The following is an 18996-nucleotide window of genomic DNA, read 5'->3' on the forward strand; positions in this document are numbered from 1 at the left end:
TCAGACTGTTGGTGGAACAGGCTGGCATTTCACCCAGCAATTAATTTTCTTAAGTGGGATGATTTATCAGCAGGTAAATGAGAAATTTATTCTCCAGAAAATAAAAGGTGTTCGTTCGTGAAGAGATTTCCAGTCACTTCTCCCAGAGAGCAGGAAATGGCTACCAGTTCTTTCCTCCTTCATGGACCTAGCCTTTCCAGTTCCATTGGTTGTTCATTTCATGTTGATCCACCACAATGTAGAGTTGGGCACTGGAATTGTGCTTCTTTTTCTTAAAAATAGTTAAGGAAAAGCCAACCCTAGCAACTTAGTGACACTCTGTCTCAAAATTAAGTGGACCTTTACCCCTCCCCATAGTTAAGAGGGGTAAAGGTCCTGCAGAGCCGTGGACAGGAAAGGGTCTGTTTAGGTGCTGGTGTGCTTCCCAAGGCTCCTGTCCTTCAGATCCATGTTTCCATGTTAGGAGGTTGTCTTTGTGTCTGAGTCCTGTGCCCTCAGTTGGAAGGGCATTTCCCCCTCAACATTTACTAGAGACTGAAAGAGCACTTGGTGTGCGGCACCTGCTTCTACCCCCTTGGCCTCTTAGTAAGCAGGTTGAAGTGCTGGTGGGAGGGCCTGAATTTCAGTTTAAAATAAGGCATATCTCATACCTCTTCTGGTGTTCTTTTGAGTTGTTGGTTGATGTGGTTTTGAAAGTTCCTTTGGAATTGTAAGCATCCTCCCACACATAGCCCACCCCACCCCATGAGGACTCAATTGGCCAGTTTTTATGCATTGTCTCCCAGCAATGTTTTACCAGTGCCCTTGGTAGATGGCTGAAGGACCTGGCCACTCCACCTGTGATGCGGGAGTCTGTCAATGCAGTTTGCCCACAAGTGGTAGGAAATTAACTCTCTTCTGTGGACCCTGTTCCAATTATAAATAGTTGCAGCTGCTAGAAGTTAGGTTATTCAGAAATAGGCTTCCTGTTGTTACTGATGGTTTTAAATCCTTGTTTTCACCTTCTTAACTCAAAATGGCCTGAAGTGGAAACCATAATAAAACCCTAGGCATGGCCAAAGAGCAAAGGCAGGGAGTTGTGCAGGTCAGCAAGGATGGCCCTCCTTCTCCCACCCGCCTGTTCTTTTGCTGGTCTCCAGCTAGACAAGATGAGGAGTTTTTTTTTTTTAAATTCCACCTGTGCAAATTAGTGGTTTTAATTGTTTTCACTTGGGGGGAGGCAGTGAGTTACTTTTTAAATAATTTTTGAGTCTTGAAATTTCACCTCCTAGTTTTGTTTCTGTCTAGCTACATCTTTGGACAAGATTGAAACTCATGTCTTAAAAAAAAAAAAGGGCAGGGCGGCGTGGGGGGGGGCACAAACCTAAAAGTTTCATGAATACTTTCTTTCTCATACCCTTTTTTTGGGGGGGGGTGTTGGCGGGGTGAAGGTCATGCTGTGTTGCCCAGGCTGGCTGCAGATGCCTGGGCTCCAGGGACTGTTTTGCACTGTTGTGCCGCCGTGCCATGGGGGAGGCTGTCCGCTAAGGGGAGGCTGCAGCAGAAAAGCTGCACACTTCGTGGCCAGCAGTGCACGCAGATGCTGCTCTCAGTCCAGGCACTGACTTCTCACAGGGCCCCCCCCCCCCCCCCCAATCACCGCACTGGGACGGCCCCTTTCCTTAGCCTGCTCCGCACACTGCACTCACCTGGACGTCCCTGTTCACTTGCACTAACATATGTTAGTCTAAGCAAACAGGAGGTTTTGACAGCTCATCTTTTTGAGGTGTTGTCTGTCACGGAGAAAGCTGTGACAGATGAGAACTCTTTGTTCAGTAAGAGTAGTATATCAGAACAATAATCCAGTTTTGAAAAGTGAGAATCCCATTTCTGCCTTGTCTTGCAATCTCTTGATTCCATTTATACAACTTGGTTTGCATTCTCAGGCACACGTGTTTTTTTGGGGGAGGGAGTGTTTATTTATCCTTAGTGCAGGAGTGGAGCACAGGGGAAATGTAAGGAGAGCCGTGCTACTTGTCAGTTAGTTCCTTTGTCGCACTGTGATGCACAGCACTCTCCCTCCTCATTTCCTACCCCGTAACCCCAAGAAACAAAAAGCATCTCCACAGAGGATCAAGCTTAGTGACATCCTAAGTCTATCTTCACTTTAGAATGTGTGACTCCTGCTTCACATTGTATTCATTCTGGGTGCTGAATTTTAGAGGGAAGTCAGGCCAGCTAAGTGGAAGGTGAGGATGCCAGAGTGTCAGTCATCCAGGGGTGATTGGAAGGGTTTCACTTGTGCACTCTGGTCACGGAAGGGAACTGAGGGAGGCCTCACCAGGGCGTATCAGCGTGGACTTCTTGGTTCTGCAGTCACAATGGCAGCAGCAGATGGCTGCTGGGAACCTTCGTCTTGGGGTTTCTTGGTAAAATGCAGAGGCTGACCAGGTGTGGGCATGAATTTCTAGCAGTGCCAGGTGCTGGAAGTCAGGTGGCAAGACTAGGGAGTTATAAGGTAGAAGGTTATAAGTCATAAGGTGGAAGGTAGAAGGCTGTTTTCATCTCTACCCTGGACTCTGAGCTGTTATGAGGGGTTGAAATAGTGCTGTCTGCATCATCTCCTCCCCCGCCCCCCAAACCCATACAACTGTTACCATTTTGCTTCCTTGGGCGGTTGCTTTTTTTTTTTTTTTTTAAAGAGAGAGAGTAAGAGGTGGACAGAGAGAATTTCAACATTTATTTATTTTTTCTTAGTTCTCGGTGGACACAACATCTTCCTTTGTATGTGGTGCTGAGGATCGAACCCGGGCCGCACACACGCTAGGCGAGTGCGCTACTGCTTGAGCCACATCCCCAGCCCCGGTTGCTATTTTTTGATAAGAAATTGTCTAATCACTTCAAGGTTTGGCAGACATGTGGCCAAATAGAGGAAAACCCTCTTTTCCATTTCAAGGCTTCATGGCTGCGTCTTCTATATTGAGCTGGCCAGTAAACCACAATGGGCAGGCGCCTGGGCGTGTGGAGCACCCTCTCATTACTGCCCGATCATATCCCAACTTACTCCATCTGCAGGGAGGCAGAGCCACGTTGCTGGACTTGGGCGAGACGGAAGAGTAGGAACGAGCCCATCCACATTGTGGTTGGGAGGCCGGGGAAGAGCAGCAGGGTACCAGCATTTTTTGAGGACTTGTCTGTACTTAGCAGAAGAGGCAGTGACGGGCCCTTATGCCCGTGTGGACTGTGAGATGACACTTTGTCTGGCAGGCAACCGGGTGGTTGAGGTGGGTGGTGGCGACTGGCGAGTGTGGGAGTTTCATCTCAGCTTACTGCTGGGAACCAGAGGTGTAGCCAGGAGCTCTGGCATTAGTCACCCTGGGGACCGTTTTATGGGGGAAGCAGTGGTTTAAGTCACGAAAATTGTGGTGAGCTCAGGCCCTTTGCTCAACACACACTGCCTGTGGCCTGAGGCTCGGTGCTGACAGGCAAGGATGGGTGAGGCTGAGCTTTGTAAAGTGTTTCTGTTTGCATGTTAGATTTGTTTTGGGGCCTAGGGATGGAACCTGGGGTTACATGAGGGCTGCATCCCTAGTCCAGCATCCTTAAGTTTCTAAGGAATCCCAAGCACGGCTTTCCTACGTCAAACATGTTTCAGGAGCTGGGATCCAGTGGTGACCCAGATCAAGTCGCCCCACCCTGTGTGGACATTGCTTGAAGGCTTGGTGGCATAAAGCAGGGATGGAAAGGGGTTTAAAAGGAAGGCCCATGTTTAGAGTTTGTACTGTTCCATTAGGACTCTTCCCTACAGCACTGGGCAGTAACACTTGGGAATGGCAGGTAGCCACAGCAGAGGGAGTGGTAAGTTGGAGAACTGCTCTGGGGTGTCCCTCAAGTCCAGCATTCCACTAGGGAGCAGTGCAGAGTCAGGGTGACTCACCAGGACTCTGCAGCTGCAAAAGGGAGTGTCCTATTGAAGATTCTGAATTACTACCCACCTGTCAGTGTGTTACCCACCAGGTGTGTGTCTTGCTTCAGCGTTGAGGGAGATGACGGGTCTTGACGGGCACTGTAGATCACAAAAGGATGCAGTTTTTTTTTTTTTTTTTTTTTTAAGAATCTGAACTCCCCTACCCCGCGTCATAGATTGCTTCTCCTGTATTTAAAGCACTTGGGTGTAGTGAAGCAGCTGCTGCCAGTGAATGGCCGCACCTTCCGTGGGGCTTCCTTTGAGGACGCTTCCAGCTCACAGTTGCTGCTGTTGATTAGGCTGAGCGTTTGGGGTAATTCTCTCCTCCCGAGCCTGAAGAGGGGATGAAGGCACCAACTACACAGGATGCAGTAAATCGCCGTGGGAGTTTTATGTGGAAAGCTATTTTGGGATCTTATAATTTATAAACTGTGTACGTATAGTAGATAATAGTTTATCATCTGGCGTCATTGTTTGTTGTGGAGATGCAGATGATGAGACTGGGGCCTGTTGGTGGCCCGGAATGCTGCCTCTCAGCCTTTGAGGGGACAGTGGCTGCAGAGAAGGTGGACTTAAGCCTCATGAGCGTTAACTCCTGCTGCAGTTAGCACCATCACTCAGCCCCAGCTAGTACTCTGGGGGAACTTCTTGCAACCCAAGGGAGCTGCTGTAAAAATTAATTCAGATACCTCTTGCTTTCCGTGTGTGGCCTGGCCAGGTCATCAGCATTCGACTTGGGTTGTTTGGTTGGATCTCACAAATGGGGTCTAACCAGAGCGCTGCATTTTTTCTGGTTTTTAATCGTGTGATTGTAAGGTGGATTGCACCCACTAGAACTTTAGGAATGATTCCCAGTCTTGTTAGGTGACTCCCTCTCAGCCTTCCTGGCCAAGCCCTGAAGGCCATCCTGGTACCTGGATGTCCTGGCCCTGTCAGGAGGGTCACCAGGAGACAGGATGTAACATCTTTTTCTTCTGAAAATCTCCACTTGGCAGCCCTTCGGGAGCAAGCGACAGCCTAGCTAGGGGAAGGTGCAGGTGTTGGCTCTCTTCCTTCCTTGGGTCTGTCTTCCACTTATTATAAAAGATGCAGAGTTACTTTCCTTTTAGGAAATCCTTGAAGCTTAACCAGAGTGTAGCCTAAGTTATAAGGGGCTTAAAAGTGTTTATGTGGTTGGATTTCTAGGCTGCAGTTTGTGTTCATGCAGGGTGTGGAAATTTGAAAGAGCTGGGAAAGACTTCAGATAATCCAGCCTTGAGATCTGTGGAGGTTTTGCTTGCATTCTGTGGCAGCAGTGAAAACGCAATTCTTTTGTACAACCTAGTCCATCAGCACCAGACCACCCAAGAGCCAGAGTGCCCTGAGTTTTGCGCCTTGTGCTGGAGCAGAAAGAACCTGAATATCTCAAATTCGTGTCTTATATGATAACAATGAAAACATTAGTATTCTAGATAAGGCCCAAAGTATCTGAGAAAGTGCATATACTTCCCATTTCCAAATTTAACTGTTGTAGACTGCTTGTCTTTGAAGTAGATGTATGAATGGAAGCCCTTCTTAGATTGGCAGACAGTATGCAGAAATCCACAGGCCAGAACCTCTGAATTTTCTTTTCCTGAGGAATTGGTGCCTGAATATCTTAAAAACTTTCTTGCTGGATCCCTAAATTGGGTGTCTTCTAAAAGTTACGTAGGTTTGCAACTACTGTTCACCATTCCCAATCTCCCAGATCTTGCTGTCTCCAGTCCCTACTTCATCTCCCTCCCCTGACACCTGCAGTGCTTTTCAAATTCTTTATATCTTTACTGCTGGAATGTTCTCTGGGCTTACTGCCTGCAATCTGTTAATTCTTCTCCCAAGCACTTGCATGGGTCTGAATCTACAGATATAAGAAAACCCCACTTTGAAGCAAGACCTTGAGGCCTCTTGTTAATGTGCTATCATTCTTGGTGCTGGGTATTGAAGCTGGGGCCTCACGAGTACTGGGCAAGCGCTTCAGTACTGAACTACACCCAGCTCCATGTTGTTGTTTTAAAGTCGCCATCTCATCTGTACCCCAGTGGGATCCATTGCCATCTGTTTTCTCCTCGTTCCTTTGTGATTCATTGTGTTAAGAGGCCAGTGCAGAGCCAGTTCATGTCTTCTGATGGAGTTGTCAGGTTCTTGAAGGCAGCGCCTCTGTCTTGCAGTATTCTTTGAGCTCCCAACACAGATAACCAAATTTCCTAAGGTGTGCTGCTGCCCGTATGGAATGCTATGTATGGTCTGGAATTATCCAGTTGATCAAATTTCAGTATAACGGTTCTGTGCACCTCTGGCTTTGAGTGTGACAGCTCACTTCTCTGAACTTTGCCAGGAATATTACAGTATTCATAGTTAATTAATTTATTTGCTAGTGGGACACAGAGGGAAGGGAGATGATTCATATTTCTGACCTGGGGATCAGTTTGGGGCTGGTGCTAATTCTTTACGTTGGGATGGGACCCAAATCTCCAGCTCTGGGTCCTGGTCACATGGTATTTGTTTGGGATACAAATTTTAAAGTCTTGTGAATATTTGTTGGCTTGCTTGTTACTAACTCCTCTCCTTCCCTGTCTTTGCTATGTTTCCCCAGGATGACAGTGATGGGATTCCCTGGTCAGAAGAAAGGGTGGTACGCAAAGTCCTTTATTTGTCTCTGAAGGAGTTCAAGAATGCCCAGAAGCGCCAGCACGGGGAAGGCATTGCTGGGAGCCTGAAAGGGGTGAATGGTGAGTTGGTGCTCGCTGGAGTTGGACGTCACCTCTGCGCACAGCCTCGGTTCTGAATCGTGTTCTGGCAGCGTGGGTTTTGACTGAGGCTGAGCACCCCAGGGCAGTTGGTAGGCTGTGTGAGTATGTATTGTGGATATGCTGTTGGGTTTACAGGTTTGGACTTATGTCCCTTTATGCAGCGCAAGGTAGGATGGACAAGGTGCCTTTGTCTGTTTGTCGTAGCCTGTCTTGTAGCTGTTTCTAGGTTATCTTAGTACCCAAGTATGTGCACAGACCCTTTCATTTTTCTGAAGAGCTGTGCAGCCTTAGTTTTTGCCACATTTGTTTAAGGAAATATCCTGAATTTATTGCCGTCCCTGGGTGCAGTGGCCTGGAATCCCTGTGTTCCTGGAAGTGTCCTCTTCCTGCATAGATATCCAGCGGATCCCTGATACCTGGAAGGAAACTTGCTCCCTTCTGAATTTTTTATGAATCCCACTTTTATCAGGATTCCTACGTGATTTTTTGTAAGTTGCACATGGGCACAATACTTTTTATTTTTATGTGATGCTGAGGATCAAACCCGGTGCCTCACACATACCAAGAAAGCGCTCCTCCACTGAACTACAACCCTAGCCCCAGGATTCCTATGGTTTTGATGAGCTCATCTGAAAACAGGACAGACAGTTGACTCATGTTTGTGCTTCAGAGATAAGCCATAGTCTCCTGTGCATGAATTTATAGATAATGTCTGAATAGCCTGAGCTCCATTTTGTCCTTGGTCATGGGCAAGGAGAGGGGGAAATTGTTTCTTTTTTCTTTAACCTTTGGTTCTGGTCATGGGAAAGGCATCACACGTGGGGTACTTGACGGAAGTTCACCTGTGGGTTCCAGTGTCTTTCTTGCCTGCTTCTCTTGTAGGTGAGTTTTCTGGCAGTGTTTTTAGACAGGGCCTGTTGGCCGACCTGCTTCTGGAGTTCACTCGGGTTGCTTTATTCTTTTTTGGTACTAGGGATTGAACCCAAGGGGTGCTTCATTACTGAGCCACATCCCCAGCCCCTTTTTGAGTCTGGCGCTTGCTACATGACTTAGGGCCTCACTAAGTTGCTAAAGCTGGTCCGGAACTTGCTGCCTTCTGCTTCAACCTCTGGAGTTGATGGGATTACGTGCATGTGCCACCTCGTTTGCTTCGCTCTTAATTCAGTGTTCTTCCATGATTTCCTGGCTTGAAAGACCTCTCCGCCCTGGGTTTTCTTCCTTATGTAATGTGACGGGCTTTTGAAGGTCGACCATGCTGGCTGCGGCCACTCTGCCATGTGTGTTACATGCTCTGCCCCTGTCCTCCAGTCATCTGAGCCAGCGTGTATGGGAAAGGCCCATACACCAAGCAGAATAAGTTTCAGAATCCTTTGCTATAAGCATACAATTTGGGCCACCATATTGAATTTTCCTAAAGGGACCTTTTTTTGTGTAGTCTCCCGTAGACGGCAGCCCTCTCTATTCCTCACCTGTAACACACCAATCTCTAAGCCTGTGGCTGTTGGGAATACCTAGTGTAATAGTTTCTTGCTATTGCTTCACATTGCACACACCATTCTGCCTTGTTAGATTTTTGGGAGTCTGAAGGTGGGGTGATTGTGGTAGGTTCACTGAGTTCCAGAGCACCAGCTGCTGAGGTTTTCTATGTATCTCACAGTATGTGAAGATGTGCCTCCCTCCTACCCCTCAGGAGGGTGATGCCTTAGTGCCTCTTCAAATTGGACAGTGAAAGAGCAGCCCCTCCTTTCTTACCTGGGAGGCACCAGGTGTTAGGAGAAAGTAGCCAGTTATCCAGGAGTTAGTAATAGTGGAATCTGAGCAAGCAAAAACTTACTCACTGGAGAAGCAGCCTGTGCTACTTGCCAGTTGGCCAAATTTAGCTTTGACTTCGTTTGGGGGTTGATGAGACTGGAAGAAATTCTAAGAAAAGTTGGAACAGCTCTCAATTGGGATCACAGACTTTGGTTCCTATACTGCCTTCACGGCAATAGGTTGGAGTTTGTCATGTGGTTTACTTTTCACCCTGGTAAGAATTGCTTGTTTTAAAAACAAAAACACAGTTGCTGAAGCGTGGGCTGCTGGTGGGATGGCTGTGAGTGTTTTCTGGTTTGTGTAGGTGTCTGTGCAGGCAGCTTCCCAAGGAAGCTGGGGAGGGAGGGTTACTGTGCATATCCGATTCCTGTAGCCATTCATTGTTGCTTTAAACTGAAGAATCTTGAACTTGCTTCAGAAGCTAAGAATCTTAAAGGCAGCTATTTGTGGAAATACGCCTTCTTTGGTAGAGTTATTAGGATGCAGGGATGCAGGATGGGCACTGTGGAGCACCCTCTTCTGTGGGTGCCCTTATCTGCTGTGTGTTTTAGATCCCAACAACGCTGAAGCACCAGGCTTTTGTGGGCTGGGAAGTGTGGGCGCAAGGTGAATGGTGGTTCCAGGCTGTGAGTTTGGATGGTGCTGTGCTGTTGGCCCCCATGTGTACCCCCATCCCATAGGAAAAGCCTAGTCCTAAAGGTCGCATGGAGTCAGATCCTTCCTCATGGGGGAGAGGAAAGCAACAGCGATGAAGTCATGCAAGGTGTAAGGGTTTGGTTTAAAGAGTTGGAGTTAGTCAGCCCCCTTCAGATTCCTTTCAAAGATTAAAATGATTCCATTGGTCTAGCTTGCCAAGAAATGTGGCAGGGAGAAAGGCAGGGCTGTCCCTGGGAGGTGACTCCCAGCTTAAAGTGCATTCCTAGGTGAGAGTCAGAGCTGGGTTGGTGCTGGCGGCCTTGGCCTCCATTCCTGCCTGTTCAGGCTTTTTAATGTGGAACTTCAGGTCGGGCTGGGCCTCCGGGAGCCCTGACATTTTTGTGTCTAATCTGAATAAAGTGGCCTTGTGAATGTTGTATGTAGTAGTGACATTCATTTCTCAAGGCACACAGGTATTTTTTTCACAGCAGCAGAATTGGAACTGTTACAGCCCAAGCCTTGTGCAGTTTACAACACAGAACCAGTGGAGTGACACTGAGTTTTAGAACAAGGTGCATCATTCTTTTTACCCTGTTCCCCTCGCCCCCTCAAAAAAAAATTTTTAAAAAGATGTTTCTGGACTATTGGTTCCTGGAAAAATTCAGGTTTTTTATTATTTTGCTTAACAATGGCATAATTTTTACCTCATTTAAAAACAAATTGCCACCCCCTCTGCTCCATCGCCGGCATGCTGGTCTGATGAGCCAGCAGCCCTTTGCCCTTACAGTTTTTCAGAGGGCATTGGGTGTCTGGAGTCTGTTAATGGCCAACACACAGTGCAGCTTGTATCTGAGCGGCTGGGCTCGGCCTTCCCGTTTCTGCAGGCCTGGTGGAGTAGTAATAGCCCTGGCAGATGCTAGATAGTAGAGGGATCTCATTTTTTATGTCATAAAATCCATGCTTGCCATCAGTCTTGCTTTGGTGCTTCTGAGCTGACAAGGAATGATATTTGTGCCTTAGTACAAGTAGCAAATGGGAGTCTTGAACAGCCTCCTGGGTTGTCTGCAGAATTCGAAGCCATTATTGCAGCTCCTTGGCTATTGCTAGGCTTAGGGGCGAGGCGGTACCAAGATTTGCTGATTGTGGGCCTTCTGTCTACTTCCTGCTGTAGATAATGCCACTTTTTTCTGACTGTAATAAAAGACAAAAGCTTTGGAAAGGACTGGCAGAGGCTGAGACCTTGGCCACTCTTTGAGGGCCCTTGGCCCGCAGGGGCTGAAATTAGGGACATTTAAATAATAACATGCTACACAAATAATGAGCATGCATAATTACACAGTAAGAGAGGGGAGCTATTAGCTGTATTTGAATTTCATTTGCTTCCTATAAATGTCATCTCAGATCAGCCAGCCCTTCGGCCAGTGGAACAGTGTTCAGTGGATTCAAGAGGACTTGGATCCTTTTGTTCAGAGTCTCATCCAGGCAGGAGTTGTGGTAGCTAACCTGTCTTGTTCTTGCTGTTTACCGGTTCTTGTTCTAGTGCTTTAGCTGTATCCTACTCATTTAATTGGAACAAACCCTGCAGATGAGGAATCTATACAGCAAGAGCCGATTAGTTAGCAGTGTGGCTCTGTAGCCAGGAACTGGCAGAGCGAGGATGCAAACCCAGCTTCCTGGATTAGAGCTCCCACGTGTTTAATCACCACTGAGATAAATAGAAGCAATTTTGGAACCTTTTATAAAGACGGGATTCCAAAAACAAGAATTTGTAGGAGGACTTTTAAAAAAAAATAGCAGTTTCTTTTGAAGGAGATAAGTGAAATTGTTCATTGGGAAAAAGACCTCGGGAAGCAGTGTTAAGTATTTATTAGAGTGAGCTTGTTTCTGGGCCTTATTATAGCTTGTAATGGAATTGATAGAGGGGATCAGAAAATCGCATTCCTCATTTTTTACCCTCCCCACTCTTCACAGGCACGTGGAAGTGTTATTTCTTTCCCTTTCTTCACCTGGGAATTTGTATGTTTCATATGGTTGTCGATCTGCAGAATGGAAATCAGGAGGGGCCTTGGACTTTTTGGCAGCTGCTGCCAATTGGAGGAGCTGAGGACCAATGTTGGAAGTGGGGTTCCAGGGGGACTGTTCTCTGAACCTGGGGAGGGGGGGAAGTCATGAGATTTTTGGATTCCTTTCCAAATCATGCAGTGTTTCTTGGGTTCACCTCTTTAAAGTTTATTTTTCACCAGATGCTCATGACCCATAAGTCAGAACCAAAAAGGACATATTGTCTGGTTAGGGGCATTTTGTTCCTGGAGCTGGTTGGCAGTGTGGTGCATGGCTACCTGTCTTCAGCCAAGGGTCAACTCTCCCTTCTGCCTTTCCTGGTAACTTCCAGGTCCAGCTGTTTGAAAGATGGTCTCTGTTTGAACAGGAAGTACCTTTCCCTGCAGATCCCAGAGTGGATGGTGTGTGTATCAAGGGGCTGCCATCCTCCGTAGGCTGTGGGGGCACCTGCACCTGCAGCTTGGCTACTTGATGGAGGTACCTCTCCCGGTGTCCCCTGATGTGTGAGACATATTCAGTCAGCAGGAAAGCTGACTGGAAGGAAGGGAGGATTCACTTTGTTGGAAACAACTCAAACTTATCCTTTGTTTAAAAACAAAAGCTACGTCTCTCTTGGGTGTTTTTGTTAAGGCTGAATCCCTTTCCTGTGGTAACAGTTTATAACTAAGTAGATGGGGCATTTCTGGATAGAACTTGCATTTGCTAAGGTCAAGTTGCTTATTTTGGAGGAGTCCTGATAACCTCATTTTGTCTTAAGATATCATTATGTGATAACACCGCGATGGGTCAACAAGGAAAAACTACCAGTTATGAGTGCGTGCCATCTTAATGGTGAGATGTTTTCCTAATTTCAGAGGTTGACATTTTAACATGAGAAAAATATGTGTGACTTACAATAAGTGAAGCAGGAACAATCTTAAAATCAGAGGAGTGGGTGTGTTTGCACAGTGACTTGGGAGGCTGAGACAGGAGGATTGCAAGTTCAAGACCAGTCTCAGCAACATATCGAGGGCCTGTCTTAAATGAATAAAGGGCTGGGGGCGTGCTTCAGGGGTTGAGCATCCCTGGGTCTAACCCCTCCTACCAAACCAAACACGCCCAGAGGTATGTGTATGTTCTGGATGGAGGCCAGCAGGGAGTGGGTGGGGACAAAGGCCCATTAGAGAGCTACCAGGAAAAGCTGTCAGAGGTATGGGAGCTTTCCTGAGCAGAGGGTGTTAGTGACAGACTTTGAGAACAGGAAATAGACGTTGGTCCAGTTGGACAGGGGTTGTAGTGGCAGGTTTCTGTGGTGGGCATGTGCAGTGGTCTGGCATCAAGGGAGTGGTGTGCAAAATGAAGGATTGTTGGAGCAGGAAGATCTTTTCCGAGGTGTGAGGTAACTTTCCTTTTTACATGGGGATGGTACATGGTGAGCAGCTTCCTTAGGAGTGGATCATGGGGAAGACAGATTGGAACAAAAAATCCAATTAAAATGACAGGCCAACATGCATGGCTGCTGGCACACACCTCATGGATGGCGGTGCCCATGGAGGTGGCTTGCTTCCCTTCTGGTCATGTGCTCAGACCCAGTGGCCCTAGATCTCAGTGCATCTGTAAGCAGGGTTCCACCTTCCTGCTGATGTCATTTTCAGTGTCTTGGACTGCTTCAGTAGAAGGGATGCATCCACCACCTGGAGAGTAGCGTCCCTCATGGTGGAGTGCCTGGGTGGGGACGAGGTTGGGCCTGAGTTCAGTCCTGGGCCTGCAGTGCCTGCCGAAGGCAGGAGACTGGAAGTCGGTGGTTCTGGGATTCTGTTTAAAGCCAGGGTTCCTGCTGGACAGGGCTTTCTGTCTCCAGGCAGCCTCTCCCTTTGTGCACTGAATAGTTCCACTCCCCTCTACTTGTGTCACCCTGGAGATTGTCGTTCCTTTCTTCACCATTGGCGCCTTTCCCCAACAGGGCTGCTTCTCCCAAAAGAACACAAACCCTCCCTCTGACCTCATGCTACCTTATCCCTCCCTGCCTAACGTTTCCTAAGTGGTCTGTCTGTGTGGGATACTGATGTCCGCATCTTCAGCCCTCTCCTCCTGTTATGTTTTGAATTGCTGTAGCCAGGCCACTTACCAAGACCTTAATGTGTATGGGCAGCGTTTGCCCGGGTTGCACCACACCTTGATGTCCACACCAAGTTTCTCTCCCTGCGGGGTTCAGCTGCCCATCCAGCTGCCGTTGACAGGATTGAACATCGCCCAGACTCCAGCCAAGACTCCCGTCTTATGTGCCCACCTGCCTGTCTTCTGTAGTTTCTTCCCAGGTGTCTCATGGCCGCTTGTCTACTGCCTCTCCTGCTCCCTCCCACCTGTCTCCACCTCCACTCCCACCCGGTCCATTCTGTTCAGCCCACCAGACCTGCTGTTCGTGTTGCCATGGTGACCTCTGCTCTGTGCGGTCACTGTGGCCTTCTCATGCCTTCTTGGCTGCGGCCTCAGTGTCCTCCTCCGCCCCCCAAAGCTCCCAAGCATCATACTTTAACATTCTAAATTGGTCCAGCTGCTGCCCTGACTCTGGAGCCCCTCTCCTAACATGACAGGAATGCCGCCTCACCGTGCCACCCATGTAGCCCTGTGTTCCTCTGGCCTTGCCGTGCCACGCCTGTTCTGGCTTCTTCTATTCCAGATATGCCAGTGTGTCCTCATTAGCTCTCGCCGACCCTTTCCCCTAGACTTCCATTTCAGGTTCCCGTTCAAATTTCCTTCCTGAAAATTCCTCCTTGAGCCACTTGGTGAAAGTGACTGACACCCCCCCCCCCCCACACACACACACCTTCTAGCACTTTCACTCTACACCTTGCACATCTTTCTGGGAAGGGCCTGTGTGCTGAGGCTGTGAGTCCTGCCAGAAGGGCTGCTTTGGTAGGCCACGGTGAAGCTGGTGTGGGGCAGAGAGCACAAGGCTCCGCAGCCCTGTCCCCACCACCTGCCCAGGCAGCAGACGGGCTGCTCCAGGGGATTGAGCGCCTGCCAACTGGGGCTCTGCACTTCATTTTGGTCATGTTCATGTCTGGATACCCAGCGGGGGTCCCCAGTTTTATTTTCTTTGTCACCACTGGGCATGTGGCCTTGCAATTGTGATAGCAAAGATTCTTGAAATGTGATCACTTTGTCTCCCACTGAACCACATTTGTTGAATGTTGAAGTAGAAGGTATGTTGCCTGGTGGTTTAAATTACAGTTGACCTTTAAGTAACTAAAAGTGAGTTAGTTACCTCTTCTAATTCCCCTAACTTTAGTCTCATAACACAACAGGTACTTTACTAACATAGTTTTCTAGGTTAATTGAAGGAGCCCTGTGTCAAGCAGCTTCCCCACGCCCCCTTGCTGGGTCAGGTCAGGGTTCACAGCCCAGAGTCAGTCTCCATATCTTGCTGGGTGTTTAATGGAGGAACCCTCCACCCGTCATTGTAACTGTTGGAGGGGTCCTGACAAGGGCATCAGCGTGTCAGTGGAGATGAAGTGCTGCTCTATCACCAAAGAAGACTGCCTCTGCCATCAGTTCATGTCCTCAGAGTATGTACTTGAGATTTTTGAACATGACTGTCCCTCTTTTTGGGGGGTGGAGGGGAGGGTTCTGGGGATTGAACTTGGGGGTATTTGGTAACTGAGTTACATCCCCATCCCTATTTTGAATTTTATTTAGAGACTGGGCCTCACTGAGTTGCTTAGCACCTTGGTTTTGCTGAGGCTGTCTTTGAACTCATGATCCTCCTGCCTCAGCCTCCCGAGCTGCTGGGATTACACACGTAATCCACCTGGCTGGCTGTCCCTCTTGGAGGAACTTTTTCGATGACACGTGTGTTGGCAGCGTATGCCCAGGTTGCACCACACAGTTGAGTGTTGAGGGTTATGTGTGCTACAAGGCCAGGTATGTCGTCTCTCCTGTAGCTGCTTCCTGGGCATTGAGCCGTGATGCAGTACAGCCCACACAGTTAGACGTGGCATGCCTCGTGGTTTGGAGTGGTTGTTAAGGTCCAGAGCGGTGGGCTTGGGACAGCCTGGGTTCCGGATCCTCCCACCTACTGCTGTTCTGTGGTCGTGCATTAGCCAGCACTGTTGTTAGCTTGTGAACGTGGGGAACACTTAGCATGGGTGTACTTGAAAAATTTCTGAATTGGGATTTTAGAATTTGCTTTCCCCCAAGGACACTGTAAAGGGACATCCATCCATAGGTCTTGCACCTTGCCTGGCTAACTCATGTGTTTTCTGTTGGATTCCTGTCGGGTCCAGGATTGGCCTCTTGGTGCTGAGGATGTAGGGATGAGTGGAGCAGTGTGAGAGGGTTGCTAATGATTTTCTTGTGGCTGGATTGAAGTATGCGTTAGCCAGCCTGGGTCACCACGACAAAGTGTGGTGGCTTAAACAACAGGAATTTAGTTCTCAGTTTGGGAGGCTTTAGCTCCAAGCCAGCAAGCCTGTGGCATGTCTTCCTCTTCCTTCAATCCCTGCAGACCCTGTCCCTGTGACCTCACTGAACTCCCGGCTTTTCTGCATGGGCCCTTCTTCTAAATAACCATCACAAAAAGTAGAATTAGAGCAGTGGGGCTTGGAGATGGTAACAGTTTTATTTCATTTCACATTTAGATGAAATTAATTTCCATGTTAGAACCTGAGTTGTTTTCTCTGGGCTCATGTGGTCTTGGAACTTTTTCCTTGTGAGTCAAGAAACCTTCCTCTACGTTGGACGGAGTTAAACTTGGACATTGCTTACTGAGTGCCTGTTTGTGAAGCTGTGGGGATTAGCCAGTCCCCTGGAGACAGTCACATGCAAGAAGAGCAGGCGTAGAGGCAGGATAGCCAAAGATCTGAAGGGGCCCAGGGCTTGCCAGCACTTGATGAGTGAGGTGTGTTTGCAAGGAACTTTCTATAGTCTGAGGTGATTTGAGGGCAAGTGACAGTTTTGTTTGGGACCTCAGAGGCTGAGTGAGTTCTTTTTGTCATAGAGAGATGCCTCTCATTTGCCTGGGGGTCTGCAGGCCTGGGTAAGGAAGGGGAGATTTCCATTATCGCTCGCAGAAAGGGCAAAGCCCCTGTGGGGTCACCAGATAGGCCTGCGACCAGCCAGCGGTGACCTGCTTATGGACAGGATTTGCTTATCTGTGTTCACTCTTGTAAAATGATGATGCGGCCCACCAGAGAAAGGCCTCATGTGTTTTTTAGGTCTGACCCATTTCATGCTTTGAACTCTGTGATGTGTGTATTGATGGGGCTTTAATTACCTTCAGAATTGCCACAATGGAGTCGTGCCGTTCTGCTGTGCTGGTGAATTTCTGGGATCCCATTTCCCTCACATTCAGAGGGCCGTTTACTTAGCTTTTGGAAATACCCTGTTATTACTGGACCACATTAAATGTTTAGAGTCCTGTATGGTGTATCTTTAAAGCCAGCAGAGTGATTACTAGATACGCTTTTTGGAAATTACCCTTCAGTCCAGAAATCCCTTAATTTACAGTTTATTTCTTAATCTCGCCTGCTGCCAAGTCTATTCTGTCCCCCCAGCTATTTCTGTAGTCTTGGGATGTGCCTGTTGGATTCCCACATGGAGCTTTTTCATACCTTCCTTCCCAAAGACCATAAAACTACTGAGCCCCTCTTGAGGAGTGGCAGGGTGAGTCGGGGAGCAGGGCCTGGATTCCGGCCTCAGGCCTGCCCCAGGGAGAGCCCTGGACAGCACAGCCTGGCTACTGTACCCTCTGCTCCCTGCAGCCTAGGGAGTGCTACCTCCATAGCTTCCCACCCTGTCCTTTCCCTGCACTGTCCCCTGATCCGTTCCTGGTGTTCTTGTCACTCACAATTTAGATCTAATTGCTGATTTGGCTCTTTGAAGGGAGAACAAGGTCTTTACTTGGGAATCACGTACTCTGTCGCTTCTGGCCCTCCTTCCTTGTGGTCGGGGTTTTCTCCAGTGGGTCCTCTGTGTTAAGAGTGGCATCCTGCCTCCCGCTGCAGTGAATCTGGGGGTAGAGAGCTCCTCCCGCACGCATTCCTTGCACTGCTCAAAACAATGGATGGTGGTGATTCTAGAAGGTCTTCAGACCCTCTTTAGATGGGCTTAGGGAAGACACTACGCCAGTGGACATAACTTCTGGTCCATCCTGTTGGGCCTCTGGAGGCCAGTATGGCAGATTTGTCCCTGATGCGAGTTGCCTGGCTATTCCCCAGTGGCTTTACCCTGTTCTCACCTTCAGACCATTTTGGTTCCAGTGTCATTTGAAAAGGACATTTCCAGTTTGTGCAGTTGGAAAGTGTTTTAAAGGGTGAGCTGGAAGGCTCTCAGCTGGCACTTTCTGAATCCCTCTGAGGAAAATGTTGGCACACTCTCCGCCCTGTGCAGAACCCTCCTTATAAATGGAGAAGCCGAAGTCACAAAGACATGCACGGGGTGAGGCTGGACCCGGGGGAATTGACAGTGTCCGTGTGTCGCCCTCGCCCTCTCCCCAGTTCCAAGAGCCCTTTGGGTCCACTTCCTGCCACTGAACATGGACGTACTGAATGCCGATCATAACATCCCGCCTGCTCCCTCAACTAGAAAGCCTTTATCCAAATAATAGGCACGTAGGTCTTATTTTTCATCCTTAAAGCACTATTATTTCAACAGGTGTTTCACCTTCTGATAGGGAAAGTGGGCCACCAGCAACATCCTCTCCCCCTTTTCAGGGGCAGGGTGCTGTGACAAGGGCAGCAGGGAGGGGGTGGGACCTGATGCCCTGTTTGTCACTGTCTCTCGCCTGAGTTGCTGTGTGGGAATGTACCACGGGGCCTGAGGTTTCCATCTTCCTCTGCTGTCTGTTGGCAGAACCTGCAGCCACCTCCACCAGGGCTGGAGAAGGCTGTAGGAGTAGGAAGCCACCCAAGGGAGAGTGCCCCCCCGCCACCCCTCCTTACACCACTGCACACCACACACCCAGGCCAAACCAAGGTGTCCTCTCTATCTTGTCCATGCTGGGCTGCCCCCATTTGGGGCTGCTAGCCCTCTGGGGTCTCACGTGGAAAAATTCCAAGGGAGTGGGTGAATATTGCCATCAAGTGGCTGCTCCTGGTAGTGGATGGAGCATGCCGAGGCTGTTTCTTGGCCCCTCTGCACAACAGCCAAGCCCCAGAGTACTTTGTGTCTAGGGGATTGCTTAGTCAGTCTTTGGGTGCATGGGGGCTCAGAAAGCATTGGTGTGGCCACACACTGCACCTTCTCATGGGGATGGATTATAGGTAACCAAAGACCGGCTCAGCTGGAGCTGTCTGAGCCCAGGTCCCCAGAGCTGTGCATAAAGCATCTAGAGGTTCAAGGGAGACTGGCACTCACCCACTGCCAGCCCATGACCACCACAGGCCCCCCTGCCCTCTGGACGTTGTGAGATGGTTTTGTTAGCCCTACAGAGGGATGTTCTCAGCATATTTGAAAGAAAGGACTCGCTGCTGTTTTTCCCCACCCCTTCTCTATAAATGGGGCATATTCCTTTGAGTTGGCTTTATTAGGATTAATAAGATGCTTTACTTGAAGTTCTTGGTACCTAACAGTATGAATTGTCATTGAGGTTCTGGGTGTACCTTACCTAATTACTTTCTGTAAGAGCTGTAGCTGGCTCATGCAGCAGAGCACTGAGGAATTACAGTGGATTTGCTCCGTTTCCTACCCCTACTCCTGGGCTTTGCTCCTGGATGTCACTGAGCTCGGCCCAGCTGCCTGCTGCTTCCCTGGAAGGTGACCCTCGGTGGTGTTGGTAAGAGCTGCCTGGTTGGA

At 48.7% G+C, this 18996-nt stretch overlaps 1 protein-coding gene across 1 annotated transcript in view; it reads left to right on the plus strand.

Annotated features, from left to right (window-relative positions):
• Jarid2 (jumonji and AT-rich interaction domain containing 2) overlaps positions 1-18996 on the plus strand; it is a 220444-nt gene that overhangs the window by 98265 nt on the left and 103183 nt on the right. Inside the window, exon 2 of the mRNA XM_078020561.1 lies at positions 6558-6693. Within this exon, the coding sequence (XP_077876687.1) occupies positions 6558-6693 (136 nt within the window). The remainder of the gene's footprint in view (positions 1-6557; positions 6694-18996) is intronic.

Source organism: Ictidomys tridecemlineatus, chromosome 8 (genome assembly GCF_052094955.1).
Source record: "Ictidomys tridecemlineatus isolate mIctTri1 chromosome 8, mIctTri1.hap1, whole genome shotgun sequence".
Lineage (NCBI taxonomy): Eukaryota > Metazoa > Chordata > Mammalia > Rodentia > Sciuridae > Ictidomys > Ictidomys tridecemlineatus.